General features: G+C 44.3%; 1 protein-coding gene across 2 annotated transcripts in view; it reads right to left on the reverse strand.

Moving 5' to 3' along the window:
• The window catches only part of ARHGAP26 (Rho GTPase activating protein 26), a 488,708-nt gene that overhangs the window by 355,436 nt on the left and 111,587 nt on the right, over nt 1-21,685 (reverse strand). For both annotated transcript variants that reach the window (XM_038739982.1, XM_038739983.1), the window contains exons 2-3: nt 5,060-5,155; nt 1,236-1,297 (exon numbers count right to left, since the gene is read on the reverse strand). In XM_038739982.1, the coding sequence (XP_038595910.1) occupies nt 1,236-1,297; nt 5,060-5,155 (158 nt within the window). The remainder of the gene's footprint in view (nt 1-1,235; nt 1,298-5,059; nt 5,156-21,685) is intronic.

Here is a 21,685-nt window from a genome sequence, read left to right on the forward strand (position 1 = left end):
GTCTTACTCCCCATTTTACAGATGAGGTAACTGAGGCCCAGAAAAATTAAGTGACTTGCCCAAGGTCATTCATTCATTCGTTCAATCGTATTTATTGAGCACTTACTGTGTGCAGAGCACTGTACTGAGCGCTTGGGAAGTACAAGTTGGCAACATATAGAGACGGTCCCTACCCAACAGTGGGCTCACAGTCTAGAAGGGGGAGACAGAGAACAAAACAAAACATATTAACAAAATAAAATAAATAGAATAAATATGTACAAATAAAATCAATGCAGCAGACAAGTGGCAGAGCCAGGATTAGAACCCAAGTACTTCTGACTCTCAGACCCATGCTCTATCCACTAGGCCACACTGCTTCCCAAACCTTGGTATTATATAGCACTTTTATGACTAAAGCGCTCTCACATTTATTAGTTTATTTCAACCTTCACAACCTCCCTGTGAGGGAGGAATACTCTTTCCATGTGAAGTCGAGTTGGAGCATACCTCACTGGTATTGCTCCCTCCCCAACCCACCCCAGGCCACTCTGCCAAGACTCTGCCCCAGCCGGGGGACATTACCTCCCTTCCCTTGGAACCCCCAGGGCCCAGGCACACCCATGGCTCTGTGCTCTCTGCAGGTCTGGCTGCTCTGGCACAGAACCACCTGGGAGACCTCAGTTCAGGCAGGAGAAACAGGATTCCTGCCTTAGCTCAGGGGCCTGGGTACTTTTGCCCTTCCTGGAGGAATACCATTCGCTGAAAAAACAACCCTTGCCTAGGTCAGAGGCAGTCACCGGGCCCTCCGACCACCCTGACCAGACTGGGGAAAGCTTCTGGAGGGAGGAAGAAAATACTCAGCCCCATTGCCCACCACCACCCCCAAGTTGGCCACCAGGTGTAAGCTTGTTCATTCACTCACTCATTCAATCGTATTTATTGAGTGCTTACTGTGCACAGAGCACTGTACTAAGCGCTTGGGAAGTACAAATCAGGAACATATAGAGGCGGTCCCTACCCAACAACGGACTCACATTGTAGAACAGAACTGAGGCACAGAGAAGTGAAGTGACGCAATGAAGTGAGGAGGTCACGCAGTAAGCATGTGGCAGAGTTTGAATTAGAACCCAGGTCCTCTGACTCCCAGGTCCTTACGCTTTCCATTAGGCCAGACGGCCCATGTCCTGCTGTGAAAGATTCCATTACCACCCAACAAAGAGGTCACCCAGGGCTCAGGGCTCTGCCAGACATACCATCCTTAACCGCTCATCTTCCAGATTCCTGAGGACAGTGGCAAATTCTTGCAGAGACTTTGCTGGAAAAGAGAAATCCAATACAGTTAGTGCAGGAGGAGAGCCAAACTGGGTTTTTTTTTATATCCCTCCTCTCCTAGCCCCAAGGGTAATCAAGTGCTTATGGTCATTTCACCCCAAGGGTATCCAACCTCAGGTACTGCCAAGCCCTTTGATAATAATAATAGTAATTGTGGTATTTGTTAAGTGCTTACTATGTGCCAGGCACTGTACTAACTGCTGGTTTGAATACAAGCAAATTGGGTTGGACACAGTCCCTGTCCCACATGGGACTCCCGGGCTCAATCCTCATTTTACAGATGAGGTAACTGAGGCACAGAGAAGGTAAGTGACTCACCCAAGGTGACACAGCAAACAAGTTGCCGAGACAGAATTAGAACCCCTGACCTTCTGACTCCCAGGCCCGTGCTCTATCCACTACACCATGTTGCTCCTCACCATGATCCTTCTAAGACATCAAAAGTCAGTTCCTCCCCAAGGCTTCTATTTTGTGAAAATCCAGCAACCACCAGTGACACTGGGAATTGACTTTTGATCTTTTACTATCTTGTGGCTGGGGAAGGGCTCCTTCAAAGAAAGGGTGGAGCTGGATAAACAGCAAGATTTGGGAGGCCCCAGGGGATAGTGGCCCTGTGCTCTTGAGTGTGGTTTCAGCATGGTTGGGAGCCCAACAGAATGCACAGTTCTGCTTGGGAGTTCACAGATACTCTGCCCACGATTTGATCTCCTCACCCCACATCCCCAGAGGCAACTTCAGTTGTTGCCGGGAACTTCGGCTTTTCCTTCAGAGATGGTGTTTCCCAAAAAGTGGAGCGAGGGCAGACTGTAACCCTGGGGTCCCTTCCTACTCCTTCTCATTTGACAGCCTAGACCAAAAATCATTTATGCAGGAAATAGGATTGTAACCCCTAGGCTTTCCTGTGCTCACTACTGAATGTCCCCAAGGGCTGAGGGCAGGAGGCGGAAGTAATTGGTGTGCAACTACAAAATATTTGAGGATTTTTCCACATGGTTTTAGTCTCACACAGTTCTCATATCTTCCCTGATGGACTGTACTGGGAGTTTTCTATTTCCTTTCCTTCTTCAGTCACTGTAATTTCCTCAGATTCCCTTTCATGGAATTGTTAAATGTTGAGGTGGAAATATCTGTGCCCCAGGGGAAAGAGAAAGGACTAAGCATTAACTGAAGAAAAAGGTGAGAGTCACCAGAAGTCATTACTGGGCTCCTAAATGCCCATGGGAAACTGTTAACAAAAACCCTCACCTAGAACAAGGAAGAAAGAGGAAGATATATGACCCAGAAGTTTTGGGGTGGTAAAGATGGAGAGACGGGGGTTGAGCTGGAAATGGAGGCCTGACTCCCTATCCATAAAGTTCCTTCTGCTGGTGGTAGGATTTCGTGCCAGGAATTAGAGTCAATCAGTCAGTCAACTGTATTTATTGAGCTCTTACTGTGTGCACAACACTCTAATAAGCACTTGGGAGAGTACAATATAACAATATAACCAATACAGTCCTTGTCCACAACAAGCTTATAGTCTAGATGGGGAGACCGACATCAATATAAATAAATTACAGATATGTACATAAGTGCTGCGGGTCTGGGTGGGAGGATGAATAAAAGGAGTAAGTCAGGGCAATGCAGAAGGGAGTTGAAAAAAAGGAAAAAAAGGCTTAGTCAGGGAAGGCCTCTTGGAGGAAATGTGCATTTAATAAGGCTCTGAACGGAGGGGAGACTAACTGTCTATAGGACATGAGGAGGGAGGGCAATCCAGGCCAGAGGCAGGACGTGGGCGGGAGGTCAGCCAACAGACGAGATCGATTAGAGGCTGGGTATTTGCTGAAATTCAGGGGTCAACTCAAGCTTGATGTCTGTTGGGTCTATACGTCTATACAAAGCATTAGTGGACAGAGCATGGGCCTGGGAGTCAGAGGGTCATGGGTTCTGTTCCTGGCTCTGCTACCTGTCTACTGTGTGACCTTGGGCAAGTCACTTCACTTCTCTAGGACTCAGTTACCTCACCTGTAAAATGGGGCTTGAGACTGTGAGCCCTCGTGTGGGACAGAGACTATGTCCAACCTGATTAGCTTGTATCCACCCCAGCACTTAATACAGTCTCTGGCACAGAGTAAGTGCTTAATAGATACCGTCCTTATTATCTTCATGAGTTTTGCACTGCATGTGTGCAGGGATTCCTGAATATTGCACCTGCCCGGTATATCAGACATGTGTGGCTGTGTTAAAGTCCACAATTCCACATAGCCCTGGCCTGCCAGCAGGAAGCCCAAAACAATGGAGTGGGCCACCCCCACCACAAGACAGGCCAAAGGCTGCGTCAGAGAGCACTACTCAGCTAGACCACATACGGTGGCCCATGTACTGTACTTCACCTTCAGGCCTCCCCTAATTAGGAGAGGGGTTTTCCAAGCAGTTAGTATAGTGCTTACTGCACACAGTAAGGGCTCAATAAATACGACTGACTGACTGACTATGAATAAATGAATAGCTTCCAGAAAAAATGAATAGCTTCCAGAAAACATGGGGAGCTGGGATGGTCTTCCCGGACCCAGGCATCTCTACCATTCAATCAATCAACTGTTTTTATTGAGGACTTACTGTGTGCAGAGCACTGTACTAAGCACTTGGGAGAGTGCAATTACTATCTTCCCTTTCTAAGCCTTATCAAAAGGCACATCTCCTCCTAGAGGCCTTGTGTAAGTCCTCCTTTCCTCCTCTCCCACTCCCTTTTGTGTTGCCCTGACTTGACCTTAATTCATCCCCCCTCTCAGCCCCAAAGAATTTATGTCCATATCTGTCATTTATTTTATATTAATGTCTGCCTCCCGCTCTACAATGTTAACTCACTGTGGGCTGGGAATGTGTCTGTTTACTGTTATAGTGTACTCTCCCCAAGTGCTTAGAACACTGCTCTGCACACAGTAAGCGCTCAATAAATATGACTGAATGAATGAATGACCTAACATAACAGGGTTGGGAGACATGTTCCCTGCCACAACGATTTTACAGTCCAGAGGGGGAGGCAGGCATTAATGTAAATAACTTATGGATATGTATATAAGTGCTGTGGGGCTGAAAGAGGAGTAAATAAAGGGAGCAATTCCAAGTGCAAGGGTGATGAAGAAGGGAGTGGGAGAAGAGGAAATGAGGGCTCAGTCAGAGAAAGCCTCTTGAAGGAGATATGCCTTCAATAAGGCTTTAAAGGTGCTGAGAGTAACTGTCGGATAGGAGGGAGCGCGCTCCAGGTCAGAGATAGGATGTGCGCGAGAGGTTGGCGGCGAGATAGACGAGATCAAGGTCCAGTGAGTCGGTTGGCATTAGAGGGGTGAAGTGTGAGGGTTGGGTTGTAATAGCAGAGCAGTAAGATAAGGTGGGAGGGGCAAGGTGATTGAGTGCCTTAAAGCCACTGGTAAGGACCTCCTGTGCGATGAGGTGTTGGAAGGGCAACCACTGGAGGTTCTTGAGGAATGGGGCAACATGGTCTGAACTGTGAAACCAAGTGGCATACGCAGGCAGCCCTGCCCCAAACTAGACTTAATTCTGGACCTCTTAGGACTCGGCTGGGAGAGGTCTGCACTCCTGGGGCTCAAGCCAGGCCTCTCAGGCCATCCCCAGGCAGGATCTACCAGGAAAACTCACAGACTCCCTAATTCCCACAAGAAAAAGCCCCCAAAAGGAGCCCCTGAAACTGAAGCGGCCCAAATCACTGGTCTCCTTTTCCTTTCAGTGCAGCCTCTCAACTTACCTATGCAGATCTCATCATCTGTTTCTGCATCGCCTATGCACTGGAATTTAAACTCATTTAGAGAATCAGCAAATTTCCGCTTGGCTGAAGAGAGATCTAGGAAAAAAGAGGAAGAACAGGGTACATGTTACTATTGTGATTAAGCCTAGAACAGTCCAACCGTTCTCCCAGTAACAGATTCTACTCTCGCTTTCACTATTATCCTATTGATTGACATTACTGTCTGAAAAGTTTCTACTCTGATTTTCTTGTGCTCCACCCTCTCCTTGTACCAGAAGTAAATAGAAAGAGAGAGTCACTGGGAGTGTCTTTCCCATCTGAGGATATTCAGAGCATCAAAGGCAGTGTAGGGATTCAATTGCACTGAAGCTGCATTGCCACCCCATAACATGTCCAATGGACTGCAGAAACAACGGAAAGAGGTTGTTGATGCTCCCAATCTCATTACCCAAATCAATCAATCAGTGGTACTTATTGATCGCTTACTGTTATGGTACTTATTAACTGCGATAATAACAACAATTAGGGTATTTGCTAAGTAGTTACTATGTGCCAGGCACTGTTCTAAGTGCTGGGATAGATACAAGATAATTGTGTTGCACACAGTTCCTACCCCACATAGGGCTTGCAGTCTTAATCACCATTTTACAGATGAGGGAACTGAGGCACGGAGAAGTGATGTCACTTGCCCAAGGTCACAGAGCTGACAAGTGGCAGAGACAGGATTAGAACTCACGATCTTCTGGCTCCCAAGCCCATGCTCTAGCCATTAACTGCTTCTACAAGTTAATCTGGTTGACCACGGTCACCAACCCACTTGGGGCTCACACTCATCCCCATTAGTTACAGATGAGGTAACTGAGGAACAGAGAAGTTAAGTGACTCTCCCCAAATCATACAGCAGACATGTGGCAAGAGCCAGGATTAGACTATAATGGACACATAACAGACCCACAGCACTTAAGTACATATCTTCATATTATAAAGTACTTATTCATATTGTCTGTCTCCCCCTCTAGATATAGGCTCATTATGGTCGGGGAACATTTCTGCTAATTCATAGAGCAGAGCAGAGTATTGTGCTCTCCCAAGTGCTTACCACAGTGCTTTGCACATAGTACATGCTCAATAAATACAATTAATTGATTCCCTGCCCACAGTAAGCTTACAGTCTAGGGGGTCTTACAGTCTACCTTACAGTGTTGATAAGGGCACAAGCCCCATGTGGGACAGCAACTATGTCTGACCTGATTAACTTGTATTTACCCAGTGCTTAGAATAGTACTTGACACATAGTAAGAGCTTAACAAATAATGATAATAATGATAATAATGATGTAGGGGCCATCCACATTCCCAGGAGCTCCACCCTGGCCCTAGCCCTAAACCTTGCCTCATTTCTAAAAAACCCTGAGCACCTTTCACCTGAGGTGTGGCTCTACATTACCCTCATGGACAGGGATAATATCCACTTAATAAAATTCATGTGATTTCCCAAAGGCTTTCTGCACATGGCAGGGGCTCAATAAATGCATTTGATTGATCAAATGTCAGCATTTCACAGTTCTTTGCAGCTAGACATTCTGAGCTTCACCATCAATTCATTCATTCATTTACTAGTATTTATTTATTCATTCAATCGACTGAATTTATTGAGTGCTTAATGTGTGCAGTGCACTGTACTAAGCACTTGGGAGAGTACGATACAGCCATAAACAGTCACATTCCCTACCTACAATGGGCTTACAGTGTACAGTTGGGGAGGGAAACCAACCCAAATAAATAAAATTACAGATTTACTGAGTGCTTATTGTGTGCAAAGCACTGCACTAAGCATTTGGGAGAGTACAAAATAACAATGAACAGACACATTCCCTAACCAAAACTAGCTTACAGTCTAGAAGGGAAGAAAGACATTAATAGAAATAATGTGGGGAGAGGGCCCTTGCGATGAGTAATATAAAGATTGAAACACACAGGCTCAGTTCATGAAGTAGGCTGAGGGCCTAGTGGAAGATTAAAATGCTGCTTCAGTTTATTACTCTAATAAAAAAAAAAAGAATTTCCTCTCACAGCTCCCGGGCTTCTGCTCCAGAGCTGAGTCCACTAAGTCAGTGCTGAATGACCTGATGGATTCTATTATTAAATGCTAGGTTTGTTTGCTCAACTCCATATTCTGCCTTTCCTTGGATCATTCCAGTTCCCTTAATCTAGGTCCTCAAAGATGAAAGAAATGATATTTTGTTCAAATGTCACAATGATCTGTCTCCCAAAAGGCCCCTGCTTCATAAAACATCTCAACCTACGCAAGGACAGAAATGCAGGACTCATTTTCCTGTAAGAAGCAGTGTGGCCTAAATGGAAAAAGCTTGTGCCTGGGGGTCAAAGACCTGGGTTCTAATCCGGGCTCTGCCACTTTTTTATTTGATGGTATTTGTTAACAGCTTATTGTGTGTCAAAAACAGTTCTAATCACCAGTGTAGGCACAGGTTAATTAGGTCAGACACAGTCCCTGTCCTGCATGGGGTCTCACATCTTAAGTAGGAGGGAGAAAACTGAGGCACAGAGAAATTAAGTGACTTGCCCAAGAAAACACAGCAAACAATTGGGAGAGCAACTGTCTGCTATGTGACCTTAAATCACTTAGAGAAGCAGCAGGGTGTAATGGATACAGCATAGATGTGGGAGTCAGAAGGTCATAGGTTCAAATCCTGCCTCCACCACTTGTCTGCTGTGAGACCTTGGGCAATTCACTTTACTTCTCTGTGGCTCAGGTAGCTCATCCGTAAAATGGGACTTGAGATTGTGAGCCCCATGTAGGTCAGGGACTGTGTCCAACCTGATTTGTTTGTATCCATCCCAGCGCTTAGTACAGTGCCTGGCACATAGGAAGTGCTTAACAAATACCACCAATATTATTACTATTACTAACTTTTCTGTGCCTGTTACCTGATCTGTAAAATGGGGATTAAGACTGGGAGCCCTCAGTGGGCCATGGACTATGTCGCACCTGATTAGCTGGTATATACCCTAGCGCTTAGTACAACAACTAAGCAACTTCGTGACTGACACATAGTAAGCGCTTAACAAATACCATTTAAAAAAAAAAGAAAAGAGAAAACCCTGGTATTTTCTCTAGTGGACATTTCCTGTTCATGCTATCTCCTCAGCACTCATTTATGTTTGTTTTTTTAAAATTGTTATTTGTTAGTGTTAATAAAGCTGACCAGCTCTTTCTGAGCAAAAGTTGCAAGAAGGAGCGAAGGCAAAAGCAACATTAGATGCTGCAAACAAATATTCCTAGCTCAGAAGCTAAGCTCGCCTCAACAAAGCTATGCTGGATGGGACAAAAGTCAAGGGAATGAATAACAGGGGACCCAAACTGCTGTATGGAGAGCTGAAACTGGGAGAATTGACAGCAAAGAAGGCAGAGAAAAAGTTTTGAAGACATAGGAAAACTAAGTTTCAGATACTGCTCTATCACAGAAAACTGAGAGTCTCTTGCTGATGAAAGAGCCCGTCAAACAATCAATGGTATTTATTGAGCACCTATGTGCAGGGCACAGTTCTACACACTTGGGAGAGTATGAGCTGGTAATCAATCAATCATATTTATCAAGTGCTTACTATATGCCTGGCACTTTACTAAGTGCTTGGGAGAGTACAATAATATAACAGACACATTCCCTGCCCATAAGGAGCTTACAGTCTAGAGGGGGAGACAGACATTAATAGAAATGAATAAATTTTTGATACATTCAAGTGCTGTGAGGCTGAGCGTTGCAGAAAGGAGTGGGAAAAAAGAAAATGAGGCCTTAGTCAGGGAAGGCCTCTTGGAGGAGATGCACCTTCAACAGGGCTTTGAAGGTGAGAAGAGTCACTGTCTGTCAGTATGAAGAGGACATCTCACTCCCTTCCGCGTGGCCCTGACTTGTTCCCATTATTCTTCCTCCCTCCCTGCCCAAAAGCACTTATGTACATATCTGGGTCCAATTAGATTTGCTTGTATCCACCTCCGCACTTAGAACAGTGCCTGGCACACTGTAAACACCTAAATACCATCATCATCATCATCAGTGACTTGCCCAAGATCATACACCAGATAAGTGGAAGAGCTAAGATTAGAACCCAGTTCCCTCTAACTACCAGAACCTTCTAGACTGTGAGCGCCCACTATTGGGTAGGGACCGTCTCTGTATGTTGCCAACTTGTACTTCCCAAGCACTTAGTACAGTGCTGTGCACACAGTAAGCGCTCAATGAATACGACTGAATGAATGAATGAACCTGCTCTATCCACTAGGCCTCGCTACTTCTCATGAAAGCAGTCTTTTCTTACTCAGCAGCCTGGCACTTCTGCTTTTCAGCAATCTCAACCCACAAAGGAGGGGAAGAGGAGGTTCGGCCCAGACCCCACCCAGCACCAACCCAAGGCTTGGCAAAGTCTCTTCCTGTGAGTTGATAAAGCCATCCTGTTTCCCAGCCCCAGGGTGGCCTGTCTTCATGCCAGATGCTTTGTCTGGTGAACTCTTTGCCATACTTTTCTTTTCAAAGACAGGATTAGCGATACCCTGACTGTTGTGCCCCTCTACTAGCCAGTCGCAGCAGATCCACTCCAAGGTGACTCAGCTGTTATTTAGGAAGGATGCGGCCCCCCACATTCCACCACGGATTAAGGGAAGGAAGAGAAGGGAGGAGATGCTGGTGAAAAAAGACTGGACGCACACTAGGATTGCACAGCCTCCTACTCAAACAATCCTCAGCAGGATGCCAGAAAGGGTCAACAGTATTTACTCTGCAAGAAAATCTGTTGCTAGGAAGCTACACTGGGCAGGCAGAGATAAGATTCTAATTAACCCGCATCTGGGCTGGGCATCTGTTTCACAAAATGGGTGCTCTCTGTCTCTCTGGAAAAGACCAGACAAAACCAATAAAGAATTACATTATGGAAGGAGGTGGTGGAAGTCTGGCTCTCCTCCTATCTGATGCTCAGAGGCACTGGGGTGTGTTTATTGACACTGGGGTCTGTTTATTAATTTTAATTTCCTTAGCATGGACATCTGCATGGGGTTTTTGGTTTGATCATTTTGGGGGGTAGTTTTTGAGCGCTTACTATGTGCCACATGCTATACTAAGCGCTGGGATAGATAAAAGCAAATCAGGTTAGACACAGTCCTGGTCACACACAGGGTTCCCGGTCTTAATCTCCATTTCACAGATAAGGTAATAGGCATACAGTGAAGTGAATTTCCCAAGGTCATGCAGCAGACAAGTGTGCCACTTCAAAAGAAGAAGCATGGCCTATTGGAAAGAGCACAGGCCTCGGAGTCAGAGGACCTGGTTTTTAATCCCAGATCTGCTAATTGCCTGCTGTGTGATCTTGGGAAACCTGCTGAACTTCTTTGTGCCTCAGTTTCCTCAATTTTAAAAAGGGCTTAAATACCTGCTCTCCCTCCTACTTAGATTGTGAGCCCCATACAGGACAGGGCCTGTTTCCAACCTGATTAACTTTCAGTTACCCCAGTGCTTAGAACAGTGTTTGACACATAGTGAGCGCTTAAAAAAAGATGTTAAAAAAAGTGGGAGATCCAGGATTAGAACCCAGGTCCTCCTAACTCCCAAGCCCATGCTCCATCCACTAGGACATGCTGCTTCTCTCGAGCAGAGTTGTGGTAAAAACCTAAGTCAATCGTAATGCATTTTTGATACCTTCAAGGTCCACAAAGAGAATCACCAATGAATATTAACACGATGGATTCATTTCATCCAGTTGCTGCCAGTAGCAGTCAAGGTAAATAAATTATCTCTCCCTTCAGGAAAACTAAAGGAGTGCTCTCCCCAGGAAGGGCAAAAATCATTCCCAGAGAGACATGAGCTGCTAATTCTCCATCGAGGATCTTTTTCTGGATACTGGCAAGAGAGTTCTGTGTTGACCGGGCTTAGCCCAGGCTATCAAAAACCATCCTCCGCCTGGATGACATTTCTCAGGCACCTGACTGCAGAGCAGAGCTTGATAAGGGTTGGGCTAAGGGAGGGAGCCAATCACCACCACTTTGGATGTCCTCCTCTAGCTTGGAAGGTTGGGGGCCGCTGGGGAAGGAGAGTGACGATGAGGGTGATGATCACTCCCAGCAAGCTCTTGCAGTTGTGTCACCAACCAATCATATTCACTGAGCACTTACTGTGTGCAGGGCACTCTACTAAGTGCTTTTTATGATATTTGTAAAGTGATTACTGTATGTCAGGCACTGTGGTAAGAGCTGGGTAGATAAAAATGAATTAGGTTGGACATAGTCCCTGTCCCACATGGGAATCAATCAATCATATTTATTCAATCACATCATATCAAGCACTGTACTTAGTGTTTGGGAGAGTACACTGCAACAGAATTAGCAGATTCATTCCCTGCCCATAACAAGTTTATAATCTAGAGGCTCACAGTCTTAATCCCCATTTCCCAGATGGGGTAACTGAGGCACACAGAAATAAAGCGACTTTCCCAAGGTTACACAGCAAACAATCAATCAATGGTATTTATTGAGAGCTTACTATGTACTGACCACTGTTTATTACTCTATTTACTTTACTTGTACATATTTATTCTATTTATTTTATTCTGTTAATATGTTTTGTTTTGTTCTCTGTCTCCCCCTTCTAGACTGTGAGCCCACTGTTGGGTAGGTATGTTGCCAACTTGTACTTCCCAAGCACTTAGTACAGTGCTCTGCACACAGTAAGCGCTCAATAAATACAATTGAATGAATGAATGAATGAATGAATGTTTTAAGGGTGTGGGAGAGTACAAGTGGCAAAGCCAGGATTAAAACCCAGGCTCTTCCAACTCCCAGGCCCATGCTCTATCCATTAGTCCACACTGCTTTTCAGGAGCTTGGGAGAGTTGGTAGACCCATTCCCTGCCCATTACAAGCTTACAGTCTGAGGCAGAATACAGTCCCTGTCCCAGATGGGGCTCATGGTCAAGTAGGAAGAAGAAGAGGTTTTGAATCCCCATTTTGCAGTTGAGGAAACTGAGGTCCAGAGATGTTAAGTGACTTGCCCAAGATCACACAGGCTCCCAGGCCTGTGCATCATCCATTAGACCACTCTGCCCCTTCGTGGGAGGGATGCCAGATTTCAGTCTGTACTTCTGAGGTTTGGACTAGGTCCACCTCTATGATTTTTTTGTCTCCTTAAATGCTTCTTTGTGGATAACTAGTTAAATTCCCCTCCCCGCATCTATCCTTCACACCTATTCCTTCAGCACTTTCAAAGTAACTCAGAGTTGCTAGTCAAACCCAATTGTATACACAGTGCCCATAGAGCACATGCACTGGTCTTTACATGTCATAAAAAACATTTTTTTAAAAAGGATGTGACCCAGAAGTGAGGCTTGAGGACATCCACAATTGGGGTACAAAAGGAGGAACAGCTGGCAAAAGAAGCTGAGAAAAATTGGGCAGAAGTAGTAGAACCAGAAGAGAACTCTGTCAAAAAAAACCACACAAAAACAAAGGCTAAACAGTATTTCCTGGAGAAAGGAGTAGTCTACAATGATGAGGACAGCCAAGGGGATTGAGGAGAATTACGACAGAGTAGAATCTATTCAATTTGGTAAGAAGGAGGTTGTTATGACCTTGGAGAGAACATTTTCGATGGAGTGAAGGAGGAAGAAAATTGATTGTAGAATGTCGAAGAAGGAGATGGAGAAGAAAAGGTGGAGGGAGAAGGTGGAACGCAACCCATTGAAGGAGTTTGGACAGGAATAGGAGAAAGAAGATGGGGAAATAGCTGGTGGTACAGTATGGCCCAGAGAAGGGCTGCATGAGGTAGAGGTGGTCTTTACATGTTTGAAGGCAGAGAAGAAGTAGCTGTTAGAGAGACACCCGAATAAAATGGAAAATACCCTCTGGAGGAGGTGGATTTTCAAAATCTCTTTGAAGATGGTAACGGGTATGGACTGGTGGACGGGAGTAACTGTATTTATTGAGCACTTACAGTACTAAGCTCTTGGGAAAGTACAATATAACAGAGATGGTAGATACATTCCCTACTTGTGACGAGCTTACAGTTTAGATGGGGAGCCCAACATTAAAAAACATAAATTACGGATATGTACATAAGTGCTTTGGGGCTGAATAAAGGGTGCAAATCCAATTGCAAGGGTGATGCAGAAGGTAGGGCATGCCAGGCAGGGAGAAGGCACTTGTCACAGTCAGAGGTAGTAGAATCAAGGGCATGGCTGGCCTGAGAAGACCAAAAGCATGCAAGTTGGGGAGTGATGGGAGAAGAGTGGGAAATGATGGGAAAATGTGGAAAGGAGGCAAAAGATTTATGTTTGGGACACATGTTTGGGCAGTGCAGAGAGCCAAGCCTGGAGCTGAGAGAGAAAAGAGATTAGTAAAGAAGGGGCAGACAAACCTTGGTACTGATGAGTAACTTGTAATTTGATTCACGAAGCAACAGAGGAAGGATCACATCTACTTAATCTATTGCACACTCCCAAGTGCTTTGTCCAGGACTCTGCATGGAGTATGTACTTGATAAGTACTGCTGATTGATTGGCTTTGAGGAGACAGGTAACATGACCAGACTGAGCCTTGAGAAAGCTGATTAAGAAGGACCAGTGCTCAGAATAGCAATTTACTAGCTTCTCCCTAAGAGCTTCACCCCAGGCAGCGGATTCCGCTGGTGCCTTCAGACTGTTCCTGGGTAGAGTTGGCAATTGGTAAGGCCTCCTCTGTCCACTAGCAAGTGTTCCTTCTAAAACGTTCCCTGGATGGAGACATCCTGAGAAGGGATTTGAATCAACAAGCCGGCTAGTCAAGAGCACGAGCCTACTTCTGCTATCTTAATATCTGACTATTCCTCTAGACTATAGGCTCATTGTGGGCAGGGAATGTGCCTACCAACTCTGTTGTAATTCATTCATTCATTCAATTTTATTTATTGAGCACTTACTGTGTGCAGAGCACTGCACTAAGCACTTGGTACGTACAAGTTGGCAACATACAGAGACAGTCCCTACCCAACAACGGGCTCACAGTCTAGAATGGGGAGACAGACAACAAAACAAAATGTGGACAGGTGTCCAGTCATCAGAATAAACAGATGTAAAGCTAGATGCATATCATTAACAAACAGGACAGTAAATATGTACAAGTAAAATAGAGTAAAAAATCTGCACAAACACATATACAGGTGTTGTGGGGCGGGGAATGGAGTCATCTGAGCACTTAGTACAGTGCTCTGCACACTTGGTGCTCACATGGTATGGTGGATAGAGCACGGGTCTGGTTGTCAGAAGGTCATGGGTTCTAATCCTGACTCCACCACTTGTCTGCTTTGTGACCTTGGGAAAGTCACTTCAGTTCTCTGGGCCTCAGTTACCGTTACCAATTATCTTGTGTCTGCCCCAGCACTTAGTACAGTGCCTGGCATAAAGTAAGTGCTCAAAAATACCATAATAGTAAGCACTTTTAAAAAATGCTATAATTGTTACCTTAAAACACCAGTATTTTTGAAACCGTTTCTTCACTCATTATCCACAAAAGTTCTGTATTTTAAACATTTGAGAAAGGGAGTAAGAAACGTGGATTCTTTTTCCGATATTTTCAAAAGTATTTTCTGAACTGATTACCTCAAATACAGTGCTACCTAGGGTTAACGGTTTCCTGTCCCCAAGGCTTAATACTACTGGTTATTAGTCCCTTCTAAAGCCAACAGGTGTCAATGCGCTGCATTAGAGATTTAGAGGCATGGACAAAAATGAAAACTAGTGGGGTTCAGGGATCCAGGAATGAGGCCTGGGAAATGGGTAGATGCGTTCAGTCGCCAAGAAGGGAAAAGTGTTCCTTTCCTGGTGTATATTGTCCCTTTGTTTTGTTTTAAAATGGCATTTCTTAAGCACTTTCTATATCCCAGGCTTTGTAATAATAATGATGGTGCCTGTTAAGCGCTTACTATGTGCCAAGAATTGCTGGGGTAGATACAAGTTAATCAGGTTGGACAAAGTCCCTGTCCCGCATGGGGCTCACAGTCTTAATCCAGATTTTACAGAAGAGGTAACTGAGGCCCAGAGATGTGAAGTGACTTGCTCATGGTGCCAAAGCAGACAAGTAGCAGAGCCGGGAGTAGAACCCAAGTCCTTCTGACTCCCTGCCCTGAGCTCTAACATTAGGCCATGCTGCTTCTCTTGTTGTCTGAACCATACTAGATCTGGGCAAAGTGGCAAGAGGATGGTTATCTTATTTTTACCTCTACCAGCCCTACAATATGCACTAAAACCCCTCAACATAAGTGTGATTTCCACAGTTCCTACTCTATGGCAAGTTTTTCGGAGACACTTTTGCTGAAATAAGTTGAAACAAATCGTATTTATTGAGCAGAGCACTGCACTAAGCACTTGGGAAGTACAAGTTGGCAACATATAGAGACAGTCCCTACCCAACAATGGGCTCACAGTCTAGAAGGGGGAGACAGACAACAAAACAAAACATGTAGACAGGTGTCAAAATCATCAGAACAAATAGAATGAAAGCTATATGCACATCATTAACAAAATAAGTAGAATAAACATGTACAAGTAAAATAAAAAGAGTAATAAATCTGTACAAATATATACAAGTGCTGTGGGGAGGGGAAGGAGGTAGGGTGGGGGGATGGGGAAGCAGACAGGAAAAAGGGGGCTCAGTCTGGGAAGGCCTTCTGGAGGAGGTGAGCTCTCAGTAGGGCTTTAAAGGGAGGAAGAGAGCTAGTTTGACAGATGTGTGGAGGGAGAGCATTGCAGGCTAGGAGAAGGACGTGGGCCGAGGGCCGACAGCGGGACAGGCAAGAACGAGGCGCAGTGAGGAGGTTGGCAGCAAAGGAGTGGAGGGTGCGGGCTGGGCTGTAGAAGGAGAGAAGGGAGGTGAGGTAGGAGGGGGCAAGGTGATGGAGAGCCTTGAAGCTGAGAGTGAGGAGTTTTTGCTTGATTCGTAGGTTGACAGGGAGCCACTGGAGATTTTTGAGGAGGGGAGTAACATGACCAGAGCGTTTATGTACAAAGATAATCCGGGCAGCAGAGTGAAGTATAGACTGAAGTGGGCAGAGACAGGAGGATGGGAGATCAGAGAGGAGGCTGTCCCACGTGGGATTCAGGGTCTCAATTCCCATTTTGCAGATGAGATAACTGAGGCACAGAGAAGCGAAATGACTTGCTCAAGGTCACACAGCAGATAGGTGGCACAGCCGGCATTAGAATCCATGACTTCTGACTCCCAGGCCCATGCTCTATCCACTACGCCAGAATGTATGCGTAGAGAAACATCAAGACTCACTCCACGTTGATGTTATTTTGTTCAAATTGAGAGAAGCATGTTGTATAAAAAGTCCTTCATATTCTTATTTACCATGCACAATGCGGTCATTTTTAGTTGCTATTTTATAAAAAAACCAGTATGAAGTATTAGAGGTATGGTCCCCATTTTGCAGACTAAAACTGTGGCCCAGACAGATCTCAAGGAAGACATTCTTATGGATGCACTAAGGGAAACTGTCATTCTCTAGCAAATTTATTTTTCAACTGGCAGAGCATCATCAAAAGTCTCTGAGTGAGTCATACACTAGATACATTCAGATGGTTATGTTCTCAAGGCAAATTAGGAGGCATTTTAAAGAATCAGCAAAAGGATATGGATCAAAATTAAGTAGAAAGACAGCAGCTGGAACCGCCTGTCCCTTTAAATCCTTTCTCCCTTGTGGGCAGGGAACATGTCTACCAAATGTTATATTTTACTCTTCCAAACACTCAGTACAGTGTGCTCCACACAGTAAGCACTCAGTAAATATAACTCACTGATTCACCTAACAAGATTTTGCTTGGTGATGCAGTCACTCAATACTGCTATCTAGACAGCACGCTGATACCACCAAGCCACAGCAACTAAAATCCCAATGAAATGTTGCTTCACAAATTGAAGTTCTAGCTCACCAGACTCAGCGGGCTATGTTTACTGACTGAAAATCAATAAATGAAATGGAAAAAGGGAAATAAAGGGACCAAGAGATAATAATAATAATATTTGTTAAGTGCTTACTATGTGCAAAGCACTACAAGAGGAAATGCAATTCATATTGAAAGGCAAGGCAGCAAAACTACAAACCAAGGGACAAATGCACAGATTGAAAACTCAGTGGAGGGAGTTTTAATCCTATCTCTCCCTCTATCTGTCTTTGGGCATGGCTTCAGGGAAGACTTTTTTCTGTCTCTGTGCCTTAATATACTCCAATTTAAAATGAGATAATAATAATAATAATGGCATTTATTAAGCGCTTACTATGTGCAAAGCACTGTTCTAAGATAAAACCACAACGTCCCTTTGCAAATTCAATCAATGGTATTTACTTAGTGCTTACTGTGTACAGTGCACTGTACTAAGCGCTTAGGAGAGTACAGTACAAGAGAGTCGGTAGACATGTTCTCAGTCCACAAGGAGTTTACAGTCTAGTGTGGGAGACAAACATTAAAATAAGTTCCAGATATGTATATAAGTGCTTTAAGGCAATTATTAAGTACTTAAAGTTCCTTAAAATGCCAATAATAATTGAAAATGTAAATGCATTCTAGTCAAGAAAAACCTATGCTAATACAAGACAAAACCTGGACAAGTAAGCCAGGATTTAACATTTTTGTGGTTCTGTGGGATTAGGAGGGAAGATACGATCCCTGCCTTTAAGGAGCTTTCAGTCTATAAGAGGGGCTTCTTACAAATAAGTACAAAGGGGTGGGGGGGGGGGGGTGAGGAAGGTAGTACCTGGGGTGAGTTATATTAATTGAGAAATACATTTTTTAATTTTTTTTATGCTTCGCATGCTGCTTCCTACAATTCTGTTATATTGTACTCTCCTAAGCCACTTAGAAGCAGCATAGCCTAGTGTATAGAGCTCTTGTCTGCTCCGTGACCTCGGGCAAGTCACTTCACTTCTCTGTGCCTCAGTTACCTCATCTGTAAATGGGGATTGAGGCTGCAAGCCCTGTGTGGGACAGGGACCAGGTCCAACCTAATTACCTTATATTTACCTCAGCTCTTACTACAGTTCCCGGCACATACAATGCGCTTATCAAATACCATTTTTTTAAAAAGAAGTGCTTAGCACAGTGCTCTACACATAGCAAGCTCTCAATCAATAGGATTGATTCCTAAAGAGGATGGGATTTCAGGAGGGCTTGAAAGCCGGGGAGAGCTGTGGTTGGCTGGGTCTGACAGGAATGGAGCTCCAATTCAGGGGTGGCAGGGTGGGGAAGGAGGGGGCAATGAGCCAGAGGTAGGCTAGTCGACAGCAAGGCATGAGAAGAGAGTTAGAAAATATCTGTGGATGGCTTTGAAGACAGTGATCAGTGCTTGATGTGGATGGAACTGTCGGTCACACATTGTTTTTTAGCAGCCACATATACTCATATTGACTTAAAAATGTAAACAATACCACCTTGGAACTCAAAGGACAGATTATACCTACACTTGCACACACCTGTCTTAAAAGACTGAAGAGTTTATTGTGGGAAATCAGACTAAAAACGCTCAAGAACATGCGAAAGGAAAGCATTAACAAGTTCAGCCAATGCACAGCAACTAACAAAGTGGTAAACACAGTTCGACTGCAATGGACTCATCAGCAGGCACAATGATGTTACACCCAGCTAAAAGTTAGTAAGTGGATTTACACTTTAAAGCAAAAATCCAATGTGTGGTGGAAAGTAGCACTTTTCAAACAGTTCGGGTTAGAACTAGGCCAGTAGATTACTAAATCTTGGCTTCTGCTTCTGCTTGACCAGGCCTTCTGCTTCCTGATTAACGCAATAAAACAATGGGGCCTTTTGGCAGAGCTAGTACCCTAAATGGAATATTCCAGGAACATCTGTTGAGAACAAAAATAGGTATAGGTATGTAAGTATCAGTATACCATCTCTCTGCCAACCAACCCCAAATCTACATCTCCAGCCCTGAGAAGTAGCATGGCCTGGTGGAAAGAGCCTGGGCGTCAGAGGACCTGGGTTCTAATCCTGGCTCTACCACATGTCTGTTGTGTGACCTCAAACACATCACTTAACTTCTCTTTGCCTCAATTATCTGATCTGCAAAATGGAGAATAAATACTACTTCCTCTTAGACTGTGTGCCCCTTGTGGGACATGGACTATGTTCAACCTGATTAACTTTTATCTATCCCAGTGCTTAGAACAGGAATTTGGCACACAGTAAGTGCTTAACAAGTACAAAACTAATATTATTATCTCTCTCCTCGGCAATCTGGTATTTCTTCCTGCCTTTGGGGCATCTCTACTTGGATGTCCCAAGGACACCTCAAACTTGATGTGTCCAAATCAGAACTCCTCATCTCCCTGTCCAAACCCTGCCCTCTCCTGACTTTCCCATTACTGTAGACAGCACCACCATCCTCCTTAATAATGGCATTTATTAAGCGCTTACTATGTGCAAAGCACTGTCAACATTATTCTTGACTCATCTCTCTCAATTAACCCATATAATTCAATGTCACTAAATTCTGTCTGCTCTACCTTCACAACATCACTAAAATTCTCCTTTTCCTCTCTATGCAAACTGCTACCCCACTGATCCAAGCACATATCCTATCCCATCTTGACTACTCCATCAGCCTCCTTGCTTATCTCCTTGCCTCCTGTCTCTTCTACTCCAGTCCATACATCACTTTGCTGCCTGGATCATTTTTCTAAAAAACATCCTCCATGACTCAAAAACCTCCAATGGTTGCACAGCCACCTCCACATCAAATACAAACACCTTCTATCAGCTTTAAAGCATTCAATCAGTTCACCCACTCCTACCTCACCTCTCTGACATCCTACTATAGCCCAACCTGCACATTTTGCTGCTCTAATGACAGCTTGCTCACTTTGCTCCAATAATAATAGTAATGATGGTATTTGTTAAGTGCTTACTATGTGCAAAGCACTGTTCTAGGCACTGGAGAGGTTACAAGGTGATCAGGTTGTCCCACGGGGGGCTCACACTCCTATCTCGCAACCGACCCCTTTCTCATGTCCCGCCTCTGGTCCGGAAGTTCCTCCTCAACCATATATGATAGACCACCACTCTCCTCTCCTTTAAAGTCTTATTAAATTCACATTTCCTCCAAGGGGCCTCTCCCTCAATTCCTCTACTCCTTCTCCCTTCTGCTTCACCCTCGCACTTAAATTTGTACTGTTTATTCACCCCACCATCATCCCCATAGCATGCATGCACATATCAGTAATCTATTTATACTAATGTTTGACTCCCTTCTAGATTGTAAGGTCCATGTGTGCAGGAAACATGCTCAATAACTATTGTACTCTCCCAAAAGCTTAGTACAGTGCTCTGCACACAACAAGCACTCAGTAAATACCACTGATTAGCAGTCTGTTAGAGGAACAGAAATACAGCAGAGACAAAGCAATTACTTTGAAACTGAGGGGATTTCACATGTGCTTTTTGGACATCCTAAGGAACTGAGGAGTCTTTATTATTGGCCTCAAGTCGGAATGCAGAGTACTTCTGCATACCTACCACAGAATGAGGGGGATTTTTTCCCCCCAAAACAAGCACTATAATATCTCAGTCAAAATCCCACAGTTTTAATGTGTGAAAACCAAGTTAACCTAATAAACAGGAATGAGTAACAGCCAAATGATTAAAAATCTCCTTACCCATTTGCCTCTACCCACATTTTAACCATGGTAACATAAATGGGAGGAAAGTTAAAAGGGTAATTGTGCTTAATAATGGTATTTCTTAAGTGCTTACTCTATGCCAGGTTCAGGGATGGATGTCATATAAGCAAATTGGACACAGTCCCTGTCCCACATGGGGCTCATGCTTTAAGACGGAGGGAGAAAAGGTATTTTATCCCCATTTTACAGATGAGGTAACAGATGGACAGAAGTTCTGAGCTTTGCCTAAGGTCATACAGCAGGCAAGGCAAGCGGTGGAGCTAGGTTTAGAGCCCAAGTCCTCTCAGTTTCAGGCCTGGCTCTTTCCACTGGCCAAGCTGTTTCCCAATGAAAAGGGCAGAAAAAAATGTTAACTCTAGTTATGGTAACATCTTACAGACATGCGCACAGCCTCACAAATACACACGAGTTGCCTGGGAATTGCAGGTTCAAAACTGGAGCATTTCAGGGTGGCTATGAGGGAAGCGGGGGTGAGGGAAGAGAAAAAAAAAAACTGAGGTAAGGAAATTGTCCTTCCCCAACCAGAGAAGACCTAACAGCTAGCTTCAGGGATTGTTTTTTCACAAAATGCTTTTTCCTCATGAAACTCTGCCTGAAGATAATTTCTTTTTGATGATAAGAAAGGTCCTCTTAAGTGCCCTTCACTCATCTCTTCACTCTCCCAGAAAACCCACTTATCTCCTCCATCCTAACCCAACCCTATCCTGTATTATTAAGAAAAAAAAACCTAACAAAAAATCAAAAGCCCTATAATGCCCTACCACAACTCAGAAAGCAATTATCATTATTAAGTGCTGTCAAGTCATTTCCGATTCATAGCGACTCTATGGATATACTTTCTCCAGAACGCCCTGTCCTCTGCCATAATCCACAACCTTTCTAATGGTTCTTCCGTTATCTTT

This window comes from Tachyglossus aculeatus, chromosome X1 (genome assembly GCF_015852505.1).
Source record: "Tachyglossus aculeatus isolate mTacAcu1 chromosome X1, mTacAcu1.pri, whole genome shotgun sequence".
NCBI lineage: Eukaryota > Metazoa > Chordata > Mammalia > Monotremata > Tachyglossidae > Tachyglossus > Tachyglossus aculeatus.